This window comes from Apus apus, chromosome 1 (assembly GCF_020740795.1).
Source record: "Apus apus isolate bApuApu2 chromosome 1, bApuApu2.pri.cur, whole genome shotgun sequence".
Taxonomy (NCBI): domain Eukaryota; kingdom Metazoa; phylum Chordata; class Aves; order Apodiformes; family Apodidae; genus Apus; species Apus apus.
This window is the reverse complement of record NC_067282.1, coordinates 70,814,748-70,833,077: the sequence shown is the minus strand read 5'-3', so window position 1 is coordinate 70,833,077 and position 18,330 is coordinate 70,814,748. Positions and strand designations below refer to the sequence as shown.

General features: G+C 39.1%; 1 protein-coding gene across 2 annotated transcripts in view; it reads left to right on the top strand.

Moving 5' to 3' along the window:
* Nucleotides 1–18,330, top strand: part of GSK3B (glycogen synthase kinase 3 beta) — a 153,717-nt gene that overhangs the window by 42,816 nt on the left and 92,571 nt on the right. For both annotated transcript variants that reach the window (XM_051615268.1, XM_051615257.1), the window contains exon 2: nucleotides 15,271–15,464. In XM_051615268.1, the coding sequence (XP_051471228.1) occupies nucleotides 15,271–15,464 (194 nt within the window). The remainder of the gene's footprint in view (nucleotides 1–15,270; nucleotides 15,465–18,330) is intronic.

Sequence of the window (18,330 nt, the reverse complement as noted above, 5' to 3'; positions counted from 1 at the left end):
AGAACATTAGAGTGATCTGAGGTCTTTGCTCTGAAATGGGTGTCTGTGTTACTTTGTTGAAAATAGCCTCCTTACCTGGACCAAGATGAAGCATTGCCATTATTCTCCTGCTGTAGCAGCAGTAAAGAGGTAACGGGCTTCACTATCTCCTAGAAATGAAAATCTTTTGCACATACCCACAGTCTTGGCTTCATAATGCCTGGTTTATCTTGCTTGAGATTCCTAGGATGGGGGTAGATGTCAGGAGAAAAGGAAGAGCTCATAGTGTTGAGACCTCACAATCTTTTTCTATTCCCTTAGATGACCAAGCTTATAATTAAAAAAACTTGCTGCACTGCTGGTAGGAAGGCCTCAGGTGCTTTCAAAACCTATACAGGTTTGGAACAGAAGGCCTTGAAAAACCTCCAGTTCTGGATAGGTATACAACTTTTGCAGGCATAGATAATATGTATAATTTCTCAAAATTTCCTCTTAGGAATTTTTAGAGTTATTTTCTACTTAGTGTCAATTATTTTCGGCTTTGTCATCTCTTCAAAAGTGATACTCTTTTTGTCTGATGTGGAAACTGTCTGAACTGGAGAAAGGTCTGATTTTGCTAGTTACTTTTCTTGCTTTCATAATTGAGAGGAAATTTTGCTGAAACAGTCCTGCTCTCCTCTCCCTCTTTCCAGATACCTGTCTCTATTTTAGGATTTCAAGCTCCAGCAGTCTTCCTTAACAAACAGTTTCAGGAACAGTTTTGAGAGTTTCAGCTCTATTTGTAGAGATGGTTTCTGAAAGCCTTAGTCTGCTCATGTGCTGGCAGAGGAGAACTGAGCTTCTTATAAGGAGAAATGTTTTTTTTGTTCATGTGTTTTGTGAAGAAAACTAATTCCCGTTGTGTAGGATTTTGTTTTAGTAAAATCTGTATATTACAATAAAATATTTGGAGATGTCTTCTGTATTTTGAGTTACATTATTTCCTTTCACTGGGGAAAAAAGTCTTACTGAAGTAGATGTATTGTTTCTGAGAGAGAAAAACTAAACAAACTTTATTAATAGGGCTGAGAAGTTTTAGGAGAAAATAATACTTTTTATTAGCTAAGGAATGCATTTTAAGGCAGGATAGTTACTGTCCAAAAGAAATGTGTGTACTGGTGTAATATAACACGTGTTTCTTTCTTTTTTTTTTTTTTTTTTTTTTTTTTTAAATCATAGTTGAAGTATTATTCAGTTGTTTTGACAGTCTGAGCTGAACTTGTATTGCTGTGGAGTGAATCAGAACAGGGAGTTTAGTCCCTCCAGAAGCAGTTCTGATCCTGCTCCCTTGCTGAGAGCAGCTGTTTGATACCTGATGCCAGAGCAAAGCCATGTCAGGGCACAAGGAAGGATGGGTGAGACAGCACTGTCCTTCTGAAGGCAGCCTCCTTCACAGGCTGCAGGTCTGACATGGCATTGAGTCAAAGGGTGTGGTTTTGTTACACTTAGCATGGCTTATCTGGGAATACAGGCAGTAAGGAACACATTGGTTTCCCGTTCTTTGCCTTGTCAGGTCTAACAGCTGCCTGTCCTTAAGATGAGTTGGTTCAGCTTGCTGATTAGAGGCTTCTTTTATTTTGGAGATGGTTTACTTTGTCAGATCAGTAGGCTAAACTGACTCATCCTCAGGCTAAAAGGTTGCCAAATTTGCTATGACAGGAGCATGAAGGTGGGAAATAAGACTATCCTTTTTGGCAGCAGCCCCCACTTTGAGATTATGTATAATGTGAATATGAGCTGTACTTTCTCTGGCTACCTCAAATAGTTGTAGAGATGTCCAACACTTAATTCTCTTGCTCTTCATGTCCTACTATTTTTATCGCTTAAAAAAATAATCTTCAAGACTTGCCAATGATGAGAAGCTTATGCATCTAGCTTCTAAAATGCTGCCTCATCTGTAATAAGAGCTCCTCTAGCAAGATAGTTATTCCTGCCATGGAGAATATCTGTGTTGCATCGATGGCATGCCTAGAGTTTCTTAATTGATCTAATGCTCTCTTTGATTTCAAAACCATCTTTAACTTAAACTGACTTGTTCCATTTCTGTAGATCAGTAACATGGGATGGACATGGAAGCCATGTAGTCTCTTAGAGCTGGTTCTGCAGCATAAACTGGACAATGCAGCACAACTTGATTATTTTTATTACTTTTTTCCCCCTCTTTAGAATTGGCTGAAATGCCCCTTTCACTCTTAGGGTAGCATTCAACCTCAGTTCACAGTTCAACATAAGGATTCAGGTTAGTTACTACTAATTTCAATTTTTGACTACTTTTCCCCTCACTGTATTTCTTACTGAGGTGGATGTTGGTTCTAAACAGCTGGCAACTTTCTTACTCCTCCTCCAGCGTTAAAAGACCGATACCAAATGGACATCTTTTCATAACTAGCTTCATCTGGCCTTCTCTTTGGATTTTGGCTGCTGTATCAGATTCCAGACAGTCTGTTTCTCACTGCGATTTCACTCTCAGTCTTAATTTACTCTCTAGGTTGAACACTGGGTCTGTGATAGTGTTTCCCGGTCTCAAAGAGAAAGGAATGACAAGCATGTACTGTATTCCTGTTCTGTGTTCAGCGAAGTTGGAGGCTAAAAATAAAATTTTGAAGCAAAAAGTAGAGTGCACTGACATCTTGGAAAGTAGAAAAAAATATCAAAACTAAAGGCTCTGGCCAGGAAGAGAGCTTGGTCCTCTGCCCTCTCAGGAAAACTGCAGGTTCAGGTGGAAGTTACTGTGCGGTGCACCTTGGTTTTCAAGGCCGCCTGTGTTATTGATAAATATAGAAATTTCTGAGAGGGTTTTGTTTTGTTTTTAAACAAAAAGCTTGATGTTTGAGTGTGCAGCATTGTGACTAGGATCAGATGCTGTGGCAGATAACTTCAGTGATATAATAAAAGGGACTCTGTCAAGAAGACTCCGGCAGATACGGAACTACAGGCTTCTTGCTCTGCTTCTTCCTCCACAGCTCCACAGTCTGGCAGGGGCTACAGAGGCCACAGAGAACTGACCAGAGGCTCAGGTGGCCCTGGCTGCCTGTGGTGGTGGTGACAGCAAGTACTCTGTGCACTTGGAGAACTTGTTGGGATGCTCTCTGTGTCCAGTGTTAATCTGATAATAGACCTGCTCCAAATTATTGAATCTCTGCTCTTGCTTCTGCTTCTCTCCGCTTGTTCTTTTTGCTGTGTTTCTGATGTTCTTACAGTGTGGGGTTTGGGTGTTTTTTTTGTTGTTTGTTGTTTTGTTGGTTTTGTGTGGGTTTTTTTTGGGGGGGGGATATTATTTTAGGCTTTCTCGCCCCCTCTCTCCCTGCTGTTCCTTACCTTTGCTTTATTTTCTTTTATTTTTTACCTGTTTCGTTTTAGGTCTTTCTTCATTCCTTCTCAAATACTGTGGCACTTGCCCAAAACAACTGGCTATTATTCAATTTCCTCTGTGGACTGTACTGTCTCAGCCTCGGTCTGTCTGCTCTTCAGGCTAGGCTGCAGGCCTGGTAGGGCGGGAGCTTTCTCTTATTCCTGGTGCTGTGCCTAGCACAGGGTGAGTCCTACTCACACTTGATACTTAAGAACTGCTGTAACAAACACGACTGAAAGATTTCTTACTTAAACCCCAGTAGAAGAGTGGAGACTCCCTCAAAGATGTTTTAAGATGTTCTTCATTTTTTGCAAGTATGTATGTTGTGGTTTAATCCTCCTTTGATGGAGAAAAGAGAGGGAATAAGGGAAAGAGACTCTTAAGGGTTGGAAACTAAACTACACAGTTTTAATGAGACAGTAGTGATAAAAAAAGAAGTAATTAAATACATACGAACATACACAAAAGCACTATTGCACTCTCTCCCCACCCCCAATAATGCCGACATCACCACTGAAGCTTCGAGGCAGGCCCTGGAAAAAAGTCCCATTCTCAGCTCCTGGAGTCAGCAGCAGATGGGAGCTGGGATGCAGGAATTGCTGGCATGAAGGAATACAGGGATTGGGAACAAAGGCAGATAAATGGACAGAGTCCTCCCAGGATGCTGATCATGGTTGAAGAGAAAGGTGGCCAAGACTCTATCTACACTGACTCATGAATGGCAGCAAATGCCTTGTGGGGGTGGTTAAAGCAGTGGAGGCAAAACAACTGGCAACGTAAAGGTAAACCCATCTGAATTGCTGAACTGTGGAAAGACATTGCTACTTGGTCAGAGAAACTGGATGTAAAGGTGCATCATGTAGATGCCCATGTATCTCTTAAGTCGTTTGACTTTATATTTATATCCAGTATGATGCATATGGGATGGGATACTTTGGTTAACTTTGGCCACCTGTCTGGTCCACTCCTCCCCAAAGGAGGGTCTCAGGTATGACACCTTACTTCCTTCTGGTTCTGGAGCATAGGATGTTTTCTTCAGAACCAAGCAGTGGCCTTGGTTCTACCTATCATTCTCTAGCTGTACCTATAAAGATGGGAGTGTTACCAGTCCTAGAGGCAGACACCGACTGAAAAACATGCAGTTAATTTCAGCAACTGCAGCTATTTAGAAGGGACTTAAATGAAAAGTAAAATCACAAATAGAAGATTAATTCTATCCCGGCTCAAACCAGGACAGTCTAGTAGAGAGGGTCTTGGCAGCTTGATGCTACTGCAGGTGGCTGCCCTGTGGCTTTGCTTAATGGTGCAGTCTTGTGCATTACAAACTCATTAGTGGATGGAGAGAGAATGAAAAGGAAAGAACACTGATGTACTCTGTTCTTAGGGGACTAGGAATGCCTATGTTTAACTGGATGCAAAAACTGTAACAAGTTAAAACTGAGACAGGGAAGCCTCCAGCAAATATACAGACTCCTACTTAAGTAGGGAAAGCTTTACAGGTCATACCAGATATTTTGATGGGAAGATTGTAGGCCTTCTAGGGAATCCCAAAATATGCTGTTTATCGTTTGTTAGTCTTTGGTGAGGGGGTAAGGGGAAGGAGGGGAAGGCACTGAGAAGGTAGGGGAGGAGATCTGGAGTCTCTGAAAGTGCTCTAGAAGTGGGCATGTCAGTAGGATTCCAATGATGGATTCAGTATATTAGCCTTGCTAGAAGATGCTGGTAGTCTTGTTGAGGGTCATCTGTTGAATGGCATGAACAAGTGGGTAAATCCGATCTGTTTGTAACTTGGGGTTCTCCAGTGCCCTGTCAGGGCTCAGTTACAGGGGTTTTATAAGTTATTACATGTCAGCTGAACTGCTATAGTTGTCTTTGGCAATTGTTTGCTAAATCATGTTCCCTGATGATGTAAGAGGGAGAAACAACTAAAGGAAACTTCAAATAAGAAATCTATACTGTATAGGCTGAATTTCTCACCTAGCATTTAACTTGGGGCTATACAGCAAAATGGGATGCTGTTCAGGCCATAGTCTCATGCTAGAATGACATTGTCATATTGCTTCTTCTCACTCCTTATCTCTATCCTTGTCTCTTGTGCTGCGTTTAATCTGTAAGATCTTTGGGACATTAATGACCTGACCTGTGATTATAAAAACAAAGGCTGTTACAATCACTTCAGTACTCACTTCCTAATCTGTGGAATCACCTTATCTAAACTGAAAGTTTATTTATGTAGCTAGATAACTTTCATGCAATGGGTTTGTCTGCATGTATGTGAGGTGGGTGGGGAGAGAGAACAGAAAGAGTGCCTACTAAAAATAACCTGTTAATGAGTATGATTGCCTACTAAAAATAACCTGTTAATGAGTATGAGACTGCTTATGAAACCTCACTGGCAGCCAGTGTTTAGATTACCTTAATTGTATGTTTCTCTATTTTTTTTCTAAAGCAGGAATGTAAGTATAAGCATTCTGGTGGATATTTAGTCAGGGGAAAAAAAAAAAATCATTTAATGCTGCTCCCTAAGGCAATAGGGCAGAGTTTTTACCCCCACCTTGGTGTTACCTACTGCTTGAGAAAAGCTCTCTTGCTTAGAAATTTACTGTGTTGATCTGTTTTCAGTGACAGATGGAGTACTAGAAGCAAGCCAGGTGTTATTGAGGGAGATGACCAACACAAGTCTTGGATATGCCTCAGAAAGGTGTAAGGCCCACCTTACACAATGGTAGGAAGGAGGGCTGTAGTAAAGTGTATATTTTCTTCAGATGCTGGAAGTAAACATCCCTTTTGGATTCTGCTGCTTGATTTTGTAAGTCAATGAGATGGTAACCTGCTGGGATTTGGTGGTGGTTGATTTAAGCAGCTAGCTGTTGGAATCCCATCTGTCACAGCTGGATCCAGAGGAGGTCATCTGATGGCCAACATGATAGGCATCCGGGCTGGATCAACAGGGCTCTTCCCATCCATTTTCCTCTTGTGGTTTTTTTGTTTTTGTTTTTATTTTATTATTTTTTTTAATTGGAGTCAAGCTTGTGCTGCAGTAGACCAGCACAACTGCATGGTCAATGTTGTGCTGTGCTTGCTTTGGCTTCCTTAGTTAAGATCTAAAAGCCTGTAGAAGTCAGTGCTTTAGAGCTTCATGTGACCTTGTGACTGTTTTAATAAGCCTATCATGTGAATGTTCTGGGACTTGCTAAGTATCCTGTTCATTTTTTAAAGGTTTGTTTACCATCTTTAGCATTAAGCTTTGAAATAGAGTGAATTGAATACCCCCATCCCAAAAAACCCAAGACTATGATTGCCTCTGAAGGGAGGCTTAAAGCTCCAATGGCATTTGGAATTACTGAATTGAGATGCAGTAAATCCATATGTTGTTCCTTTAATTAAATTTTAGGGGTTTTCCCACAGATAAATAATAGGAAAAAAAGTACCTGCATCTTGCTGTAATCTTGTGTCTGTTATATCAAATATAGGCACAGGGGGCATGTCCTTACCTGTCACGCTTATCTGGGAATATACTTAGTTTCTCTTTCCTTGTGACATACTGACCTCAAAGACATGAGTATATTGAGTTACATGCTATTTTATTTTTATAATAAGCTACATTACCTTTCCAAGCTGTTGCTGCTTATTTTATAGTGATAGTATAGTTTGTTTCACGTGTTGCAAAAACTGCAGTGCCTGACATCTGTCTAATGTTTACTACTTACACCATTTTCCAGTTGTCTCCTGCATAAATTTGGCACTTAGTACTTTGGATTTGTATTGCCATTTTAGAAGCTGTTGAACAAAATTTAGAGGTACCAACAATTCTTTTGGGGTTCCAGGTTTTGCCTTCTGGAAGGTTTTGAAATAGATTGACATCTAAAAAGCATTAGTATCATTTGGTTCAAGTGGAATGAATATTTTGTTCTTCCTTTGTGTCCAACTAAAGGCAAGGACAACTTTGATTTCAAGGGGGAGTGTTTTAAAAGCCTTTTCTACCTTAGTGGTCTTTAGCTTGACAGTTGTTGCTGACATTTGTCCTGATAATTTTCTCTTTATTGAAGCAAAGCGATGCATAATTAACCATTAATATAATTCAATCATTAACAATAAAGCCAGAGAATGACTGCCTCACCTTTCCATCATTTATCACTTTACTATGTTTTTATTTAAATTGAATGTGTATCTTGACTGTTGTGGAAAGCAACGTATTTTGTGTTGAGCTATGACACCACTGCATTAGTGCTGGGTAGGAAAAAAAAAGAAAAGGTTTATGTAGTTATTGAACCTTTCTAACCTTCTTAAGACCCAGAGAGTCATTACATTCATCCTGTGCAGGCTTTCCTGTTTCAAGCCTAGCAGTTGTGTTTCAGCAATATTGTATGCTTTAGAAAAGATTCCAATCTAAAATAAAAATCTGTGTTGCAAGAATAACCTTAACTTTCACAGTTTTTAGAAAAAATAATTTCCTTATTAATTTTGTCCACCCACAGTTCTGTCCCAAACTTCTGCATTTTCTAATTTTAGTGATTACATGCAGTATATTCTCCCATCTGTGGATCAGAGCTAGTCTGTTCCTTAAACAAGTAGCTTTCAGATATAATCCTCCAGCTTTCTCTTTGACTTAAATGGTTTGAGTTCTCAAAGTCTCACTCAAAGTAATGTATTTTTCTGACCTTATAATGTCTGCAGCTTCTTTCTGAATCTCTCGTGTTTTGAATCATCACTCCTGAATTTTAGTTATCATGAGTGAGCATTCTATTCCAGTAACTACTGTGTGGATGCCAAATAGAAAAGTGAACTCTGTTTGTTTATTGGCTGATGTTCCCCTGCTTGTACGTCTAAGGATTGTTTTAGGTCTCAGTAGCCATGTTGTGCTTAGGCACTTCTGTCTGTGCCAGGGTGGCTTATAAGTCAGAGTTGATGACTCTGATCTTTTGAGGTGGGTTTACCTGGTTTGGCTGTATGACCTATCACCTTGGGTCCTGGATTCCTCCACTTAATTTGTGCCAGGTTTACAAAGAGAGGCCACCTGCTTTTTCATTGATCTCTATGCTGAGCATAACTCTCTACATCTTATGTCTGAGAACTTCATAGCTTTTCTTTCAGGTTGTTGACAAAAGCAGTAAATGTGAGGCCAAAAATCAATGCTGATGGAACCTCCTATATTTTATTAGATCCTAGTTATATTGAAACTTACGGGCTAGTATATAACATTTGATGAATAATAATGTGTCTTTCTGTATACATGTTTATTAATTAGTTTTGGATGTGATAGCAAGTCAGAAACCCTACAGCAGTCAGTGCATTGTTTTCATCAATGCTTTTTCTTCCCTCTTTCCTAAATCAACCTGTAATCTCCTTAACAAAATGGAGTCAAACAATTCAGTCTCTATAAACCACCTTACTGCTTCTTTATTCATTATCAAAGTATATGATATGGTGCTTAATCTGGGATTACAATAAAACTTAAAGGATCATCTGGATCATCCCATCCACCTCTGAATATCTCTGAGTGTTCTAATTTCTTTCAAAAATTAACATCACTTCTTGGACTTCTTAGCTAGGTCTTCCAAAATCCTTGGATACAAATCATGAGATTCTTCTGATCTTAAGTAACGTCTGGTGGCTGCTCTTTTATTGCAGTGTTTAGTTACAGTCAAGAAGTCAGATGACACTTCCTGTGCTAAAATAAGTGTGTGTCTTTGTGTGTGTGTGTGTATTTTTTTTTGTTTTTTTTTTTTTTTTAAATCTGTCTTTTCTGAGTGATGATTGGCACACTTACAGTTTTTTGCTCGGTATTCAACCTGAGCTGTTTTTGAAATTTCAAGGACTCCTGTTTTTTAGAGCAAATTAAAAACCAAAACATGTTGTATTTTGTTACACTCCTTTCTTCGATTCCCTGAGTTTTTCTTATTAGGCCCTTGAATGTTTCTTTCTTTCTTCTGCTGTCTCCTACTAGGTAACATTCATGCAGTTCACTCACGAAGTAAGGAAGCTTTTTAGTAAAACAGCTCATAAATGCAATTTTTATACCTTGTCTCCATATTGGCTCATAATTATTAGCTTTATGTGAAATTAACCTTTTAAAATGTAGTAGGGAAATTAGAAAAACAGCATCTAGCACTGTGATTTCTACTGCTGACAGTGTATTGCCTCAAGTGTATGTTGCTCACACTGAAGGTTCTCAGAGCAGCTGATGACTTCCTTCTTACTTCACATGCCATGAACAGATATCTAAGAAGCCAGGTGATTTATTTCATAGCCTAACGTAATGGTCAGCATCTGATCCCAGCAGTTAACTTTTCTATTAAGACATTTGTTTCATAAAATATTTGGATGTTTTGACCATCTCAATTATGAATGACTGAAAAAAGCTAATGCAGTTCTAATAGGCTTTTAACCCTTCTGGTCATTTGTTTCTCTGTAGATATTTGTGTCAGCTGCTGGTTGTAACCTATTCAGATTGGCAGGGTCTAGATCCAGCAGTGCAGGGTTTCTACCAAAGTGACTTGTTAGCTGTATTCAACATCAAGCAAATTAAGATGAAAGAGTATGGCGAGGCCTTACACTTGAGAATGGGAGAAGTGGTTGATATTGACTTAATATTGAGCTGTATCTTAATAGGGAGGTGGCACTGAGAATTAAAACAGATCAATGAAGATATAGAATAAACTGGAGACAGACAGCTACAGGAGAAACCTGATCTTGTTGAAGATGTCCCTGCTTATTGCAGGGGGGGGTTGGAGTAAGTGACCTTTAAAGGTCACTGTCAATCCAAACCATTCTATTTTTCTATGACATCAGATGTTGTAGAGAGTGTGTTGTAGGTGTGTCAGGTTTTTTTAGGACTTAAAAAACAAGCTAAAGAACAGCTAATGGGAGAAGGACCTGTGCCACATGGCTGCAAGGAGGAGTGTAGCAACTAGAGAAGATGAGGAAGAGGAAATGGGTAAAGTCAAAAGGAAGAGTTTGTAGGCAGCTCAAAGGATTGAGGTTGCATTTGAAGTAGAAGGCAGCTGTAAACATCCAACTAATTGTTTCTTCAACTTCAAAAAGTATAAAAGAGGAGGAAGAGGGTTTATATGTAGTTGAAAAAGTATCATAGATCTCTGACTACAGGAGCATTAATGTGCGTTTGTACGGCTCAGTCAGAAACTAAACAGCTAAAGAGATGTAGGGCAGACGTAATTTTGGACTTTCTCAAGGCCTATTCTTTAGAAGGCATGCGGGGAGTTCTAACCAATTGTGAAGGATGTCTTTCATGATCTCTGAGGGCTAAAGCAAATTTTATTGACTGATAGGTACTTCTAGGTACTGGCAAAAAGTGTATGTGCAGTATGCTTGTAGAATGGTCAGCTTTGTGCTAGCAGTAGGACAGTAGGAATCCGCAGCTGATGGGCTATTCATGTGGTGTCATGTTCATCCAGTAGCAGAATCCCTTGTCCCACCTGGGTAAACATCTACCACCATATATATATATATTTTTTTTTTTTTTTTTGAGATGTGTGCCTTTCGTTCCCAAACCATACAAATATTTCATTAACATAATACTGTTCCATATTAATTTTGGTTAAATTGGTGAGTTGTATAAACAAAAGAGAGAATTTAATATATTCAGGTATTTTTTGAGTGCGAAAAACTTGAATTAATACTTGGCTTGAAACGGTAAATTGCCATTTGTGTTAATTAAAATGATGACATGAGCCATTCTAAAGTTATACCAAGATACTGGAAAATACAGTTAGAGCTGATGCTATAATAAACTGTAATCTTAAAAGTGGTGTCTGTTATTTTCTTCCCACAAACTGATGAGTATTCTCTGCTTTCAAACCACTGACTTTACCTAGTGGTCATGATTTATCTGAAATGGTCATCATGTGGTAAAGGTGGAAAGTGAGCTAGAAAGATCAGAGGATTTGGGAATTAAAATGCCTAGATGTTGTTTTCAGTTGCACGTTGGGCTTCTGGAATAATGTCTTCATCAAAAGATACCCCCTAAATACCACATCATGAATGTAAAACATCAAAACTTTAAGGGTTTGCTTGAAATGTACCAAGTGCAAATTCAAGAATATCTCAGAGTTACAGCTATTTAGTTGTGCTTCTGTCCTGCATGTTTAAAAGGTGGTTTGTGTAGACGATGGCTCTACAGTCACATTAATCTGCTTATTTGTTACAGTAAAGCTAGGTAATACTGCTGTTGACACCAGAAAATGGCTTATTTTGGACAAATACTAGTGACTCTTCTGATGTGAGCTGTGCTGTGAGAGCTGTTTAGTATTTCAGTGTTTGGTCTTTCCTTCCTTCCTTAGTTTTTCCAGTTAATGTTTGCTGTTGTAGGCCTACAGTTGAAGGTGTTGAGAGTATTGTGTGTTTGACGATGCCTGTTTATCCACTGGGGCTGTTAAGTCTGACAGTCCAAAACAAGCGGTGAAAGGCATGAGATGAGAACTGTCTACGCTTCTTGTTAAGAATTGCTGTGGTATAATGCTTCTTGGTGTTTTTCTGTTAGGAGTCTCAATCTGGAGGTGGTGAAGGTTGCTGGGGAAGTGTGTTCATTCTCTGCTGTCTTGTCAAGCTGAGGCTAAAACCAGTGTTTTCCAGAGCTGTTTAGTGAACTCCTTTAATATGCTGTTTGGCTGGCCAGTCAACTCTAGCTGTCCAGACAGTAGGAACTGGGATAACTGTTCGGAACAGTATGTACATGTGCGTAGTGCAGCGAGTGGCAAAACACACTTCAGACCCCTGGATGCTGCTGTGGTACAAATACATATTACTTGTATGTTTTGAAAAGCAGTGAGATGTTTTACTTGTAGAGATCAAAGCTGTCAAAGATGTAAGGTGAATTTCTCCTCTGCAGTCCCTCAGATTTAGCTGTTCTGTAATGGAATATAACTAAAAATTTAACAGGTTTCTTTTTTGAAAGCTTAGATGGTGTCTTTTGTGGATGGATTTGCAAGAGCCGTTTATTGAAAGGAGGAAACTGGGAGAAACATCTAGGAACCTTAATGCTCTGTAAAGTTCTGATAAAGAAACAGTAATTCGCAGTGTAGGTAATGGAAGCGTCAATGCTTACACTTTTAAACACTGAAGATTTTAACAGGAGATGTTTTGCCATGGACTTAAAGGAGAACTACGGAAAGCTGACTGGCTTCTCATTTGAGATTTGGAGAGAAGTTGGCTGGGTCACTGAGGCACCACATTGGGGTAAATCACCCAACATGGCCTGAAATGCGGTGTTTGCTTTTGTGTCTCAAGGACAGCCCTAAGCAAATTGCAGCTCAGAAGAGTTTCCTTAGAGCATATCTCTTGATATCAAATACTTCAAATTTCAGCCAGTGTTGCCAGGGACAAGTTATTTTACCTCTAAGACTTCAGTAGGCTTTTAGTGGGGAATGAACCTCATTAGCAGTAATCTCGTTGCTCTGTCTGTGTGGCCAAGGGCAAGGGAAAAAAAAAAGTCCCCCCAAAAATGCAGAGAAGTAGGGGGTTACATTTTAAATAATGAGGATTGTTGCAGTAAAGCAGGCGTCACCTATTTACATGTGCTGAGGCAGAATGCTAATGATAGAGCATTTGGGCAAGTAAAATTTAGGGCCTCTACCAGAATTACACTTTCAGCTTGTTTATTATAAAAGAGGTTTAATGTTCTTTCTTTTCCTGGCTTGCTTCCATTTATTTCTTACGGTAATCAAAGAGAAGGGTGAATTTTCCATGTACCTCTAGTCTGCTTCCATGTGTGTTCCACTTCCTCCCTCTGAGCAGACATTAATCTCTTTCCATTTTTTTTTTTGCTGTTGTTTCTCCTTTTTGTCTTCAAATGTTTAAATCTACATTTCACCTTCTTTGGAATATTTAGGGGAAGTGTGTTATACATGTTGTGTATTGCTTGGCAAGTAATTGGCTCCCTTTTCAGTAATGTGCTTTATTTTTAATTTGTTAATTTGTTTCATGGAGCAGTTGGCTACACAAAAGCAGACAATTGGTAAGGACCTAAAAGGTAACATAGGAGACAAGTAACAGGTAATCATGCCAAGCCAATCTACTTTTCTTCTGGATCTTACAGAAGTATTAGTAGATGTGACTACCTGACTGAAAATTTCAAATTGATTTTTCTCTTGAAGCCCAGGAAAACAATGGGCTACTGGAAGTCCCCTGAAAAGCATACAAAATGGTTTGGTTATTTTGCTTGAGCATAACAAGAAGTTCAAGATAAAATTAGGATGAGATGTTTGGGTTTTTGCAGAGTCTTTAAGCAGTCTTCAAAGGATTCACTGGTTTACACAAATTTGTTAGATAAACTTAACATAGCATTGTGAAATGGATCTCTTTCTGGTGGTGACTGTGCTTGAAGGATGTGACAAGTTGGCAAAAGAGGGTTAAGTAACCTTGGATGTGGTTCAGTCAGGACATGTAGAATATTAGGCTTTGATAAGAGTAATCAGGTGTATAAGTGGAAAGTGGATGAAGACAGGCAGCAGCTCTGCAGAAGAGTGTTTGATACACAAACTTACCATGAGTCAACCAGGTTGCAGCATTGCACAAGCTGCAAACATTGTGCTGGCCTGTACAAATAAGAGTGTTGTAAGTTGGATATGAGAAGTCACCAGCATACTGGGTAGGGCTGAGGTAAGCTTCCTCTGAAGGGTCTAGTTTTGGGTACTGTACCTGAGAGATTTTTAGGAGTGAGGGGACAGGCTGACCAAAGAGAAATAACAGCTTCTTGATGGTAACTTTCTTTGCAGTAGCCCCTGTCTTATTTGTGGGGAGTGGGGAGCCGCACTATTTTCTGTCTTTTTGGAGTGGAACAAGGAGCAATTAGCTTAAACTACACTAAATGTGATCTGAGCTACTATTAGGAAAGTCTAAATGCATGAGTAGTGAAGGACTGGAAGAGGGTCTCTGGGGAAGCTGAAGAAGGAAACTTTCTTTAATATGTAGATGTGATGAGTATTTCTTGAGTGAAGTTCCTGTAGATTTTCATAGTGATTGCTGTGAAACAGTGGATTTCTTCTGTTTTTTTCTTGCAACTTTATTCAGTTCTGAAACCTGAGCCATCATAATTGAAGGGGCAATAAATGCCCAGTGTGGGCTTGTAATATACCTATAATTATGATCCTGTTACAAACAAAATCAGACTTCGAACAAGAAGCACAGTTGGTTATAACTGTGGTGCTAAGAGTAGGTAATAGTGGCTTGGTCTTTTGATGGACTTTACTGAGTGCTCATGTGGTTGGCTGTGGACTGCTGAAATCCACAGCCACTGCATCTACACCAAAGGGCTTTGGCCTGTGCAGCATCCACCATGATCTTGCATCCTGAGTGCACATCTCTGTGTTCTGGTTCATGTCAAGATGTGAGCTAACTGTGCGCTGTTGTCATCCTTCTTTCTTTTGCTCCTGCTGCCCCACTGAGTGCTTTCTTTCTTTGCAAGGAAGTCCATGGAAGAAGGAAGGAGCAGGACTTTTGTGACCAGATGTTTACCTGCAAATGACAGAGTGCTGCTCTGCAGGATATATTGACAGTTTGGTTACTTCAGTTATAGGAAAATATGGGGAGGTGCTTCATTTTGATAATATGAACAACACTGTTTAATACCACTTAGGTTAATCAGATATAGAAATAAGTACTTGTCTTGGTCATGCATTGCATTTTTATTGCTGAGCTATTTGCTTCTGGAAATGGAATATTTATTTTACCAATAATCTAAACAAAAAATTGTCACCACTTAATGTATTTCAGTAAAAAATACGCTGTTTTCTTTGCAGTTTGTGAGGGTTTTTTATTTTACTCTATAATACTGAAGTACACATACTGATTTAAATATTTGCTTTACCCTCTGCTATTTAATTTTTGTTGGTCATCATGTTTATTCAGGTATTTTGATTATTTGTGTGTTTCTTGCTTTCTAGGAGACAAAGATGGCAGCAAAGTGACTACAGTAGTAGCAACTCCTGGACAAGGTCCAGACCGACCGCAAGAAGTTAGCTACACAGACACCAAGGTGATTGGAAATGGATCTTTTGGTGTTGTGTATCAAGCCAAACTCTGTGATTCAGGAGAGCTTGTGGCCATTAAGAAGGTCCTGCAGGATAAAAGATTTAAGGTGAGCCTATGCATAAGTTCAGAATATTTTTCATTAATGTTTTCATTTTTCCATGTCTTTAATGGCAATGTTTTTTATTTTTAAAAAATTTATTTTCATTGGAGCAGACAGATGCATATGAAAGTTTCCAAGGCTAAAGATTAAACAGATGGTTTATGATAAAGGGATATAGTTTAACTTGAAAATCTGTGAGTCACTGTTATGATTCTTTGGATTAGTGCAAAACAGGAAGCTAAAAATCCTGATTTGATGTTGTGATGACTTTACTCTTGGTTGTTGCATCTATAAAGTAGAAGGCTGTGTTTGAGTACTTCAGCAAGGCCCCAGAACGAGCAGGAAGATGAAAAAATACTGAGCCCAGGGCAGTTTGGACTGAAGGTGAATTACTTCCCTTCTATATCTTATTTATAATACTAGACTAGTTATTCTTCATTCTAAACAAGAAGCTATGTTTTTATCTGGTGATACTAAAACCAAACAAAAATTAAGGACCACCAGCAACATCAGCACTGTTGTTAGTACTCTGCTTGGTACTTGGTGTGCTTGACTACTTTCCCGTATAGCCAAGTGGCCTGCAGCTAAACTTACACAAACATTTAACAATAGCAAAAGCATTTGTTTTAGTGTCTAGAATCAGTGGTGTGGTCTTTAGTATCTGAAGGCCACAGCTTTCGTAACTATAAAAGCAGAAGGACAGTACATAGAGAAGGTGCCACAGATAATGCTATTGGTGTGGTCTAGATAAAAAAACCCTGAGCTTAAAAAATAGGAAGTTGAATCATATTTACAGAAAATCAGCAATTTGAAACTTTAACTACTTTATACTCAGTTTTAAAAATACTTCTAAAGGTGATAGGGTGATGTTTTTATAATCTCCTAAGTTTTCTCATTTTTCTAAGAAGAATTCACGCACAGCTAGCTTAACTGGTCACGTTTGTAATTTGTGTCCTGAATTGGTAGCAAAATCATTCTTTTGAAGTGTTCTGAAGCAACTGGTGTATCCCTTTTCCATGAGTCTTGAAATTGATGCTGTCATCACCATAGGCATCAGCGTGTCACAGGTGCATTAGATGAAGAATGGAGAAGGACAGATATATTTAAATTAGTGTAATCAGGCAGCATTGTTGAACTTCTACTTGAGAAAGGCATTTAAAGTACTTACATTGTCCTTACATCTGAGTTATTTCTGGACTGCATTATGTGTTGAAGGTAATTAGTATGAGGGAAGTGTGCCTGTGATGCAAGAGTGGATTTTTTTAGAGGAATGGAAGAGATAGAGTAATAACAAATGCTTAAAAGAGCTTTTTGATCTCTTCCTATTGTATAGTTTTAGGGGTAAGGCCAAGACATTTCCCTTACCGTGTCATGCGTTGCAGGTGTCGACCAGTGCTTTGAACCAAAAAAATTGATTTATTTGGTCTCATGACTTAAGGGTTGTGTAGGGTGCCAAAATGAAATTTTGGCTGAGTATTTTATTTCCTGCCTATCGGATACTAGTAGTTACTGACATCTTAATTTTCTTTCAATAAGTCTGTTTTGGTAATCTAGAATAAAATTTAGGTCTCTGATTGTTTTTCTTGCAGTAGTTGACTAAGTGGCGTTTTATTATCTGACCATTTATCTTTTTGGTTTTGATTGTTTCTTTAAGCGATTAGAAAAAAACCTATCATCTTTTCAGTAAGGGCTCTATTTTTGTTTAAGGAAAAAAACCACAACACAACAAAAAGCTAAAACGCTAAGTAGGATATTTTCAGTTTGGTCTGTGAACTAATGTTCTCTACAGCTACCTGAAAGAAGGTTGTAGTGAGGTGGGTGCTGGTCTCTTGCCTCCAGTTGTGCCAGAGTAGGTTTAGATTGGATACAAAGAAATTTCTTCACTGAAAAGGTTGTCAGGCACTGAAACAGGCTACCCAGGGAAGTGGTTGTGTCACCATCCCTAGAGGTATTTAAAAGATGCTTCGGTATGGTGCTTAGGGGCATGGCTTGCCAGTGGACTTGGCAGTGTTAGCTTTATGGTTGGACTTGATGGCCTTAAGGGTCTTTTCCAACCTAAATGATTCTATGATTGTCCACATATGAAGAGATGTAAATTGAAAACATCCAGTACTTGGAGGCTTTAATAACCCTAGCATACGTAGAATTAATGATAAGTGCATGTGTACATTTACAGAGAGATAGTATTGATTTTAAAATACTTTTTTAAACTTCATAATTTGCATGAGTCACATCAGTGGTAGTACCCATTTAAAGATTTTTTTTTTATTTTTTTATTCCAAACTTGTGTCCCAACTGTACAGTATCATCTACCTTGGGTCTTGGCTCCCTAGTTTTTCCCATCATCCATCAGTTTAGTCCTCCCTTTCTTTTCACATTCTGATCTGGAAGCGTATGTTCCGTTGGCAGGACGTGTAAATTCCTGCAGGCGGGATGAAAGCCTTTGCCTGGATGGATTTGGAAGGTAGAGGCATGTATCTTATATCAAGAACAGCATACAATTACTTCAGGGTATGCTACTCTTTGGGAATGTCTGATCTAGGTTGTAAATGCCGGAGCAGATACTTTGCCAGTTACACAGGGAACTTTGGAATGCCTGTTGGCTGTAGAGGTTGAGTGCTGCGTAAGAATGGATGAGCTCCTCTGTTCAGAGTGCTGAGCTGTTGCCATGCCTGCCCAGCTGCCTGGGTCCAGATCCAAGCACTGGTGAGTGGAGTTCCTTAAGAAATCTGCTACTTCTTTCCTCTCATTCATGTATACCCCTACTTCAAGAGTGATAAGGAAAACCCTATCATAGACAGCCAAAGGTGTCTGTAGCTGCTTTGATTTAGATCAACTGTATCAACTTCTGAGGGCAGAAAGGGAACACTTC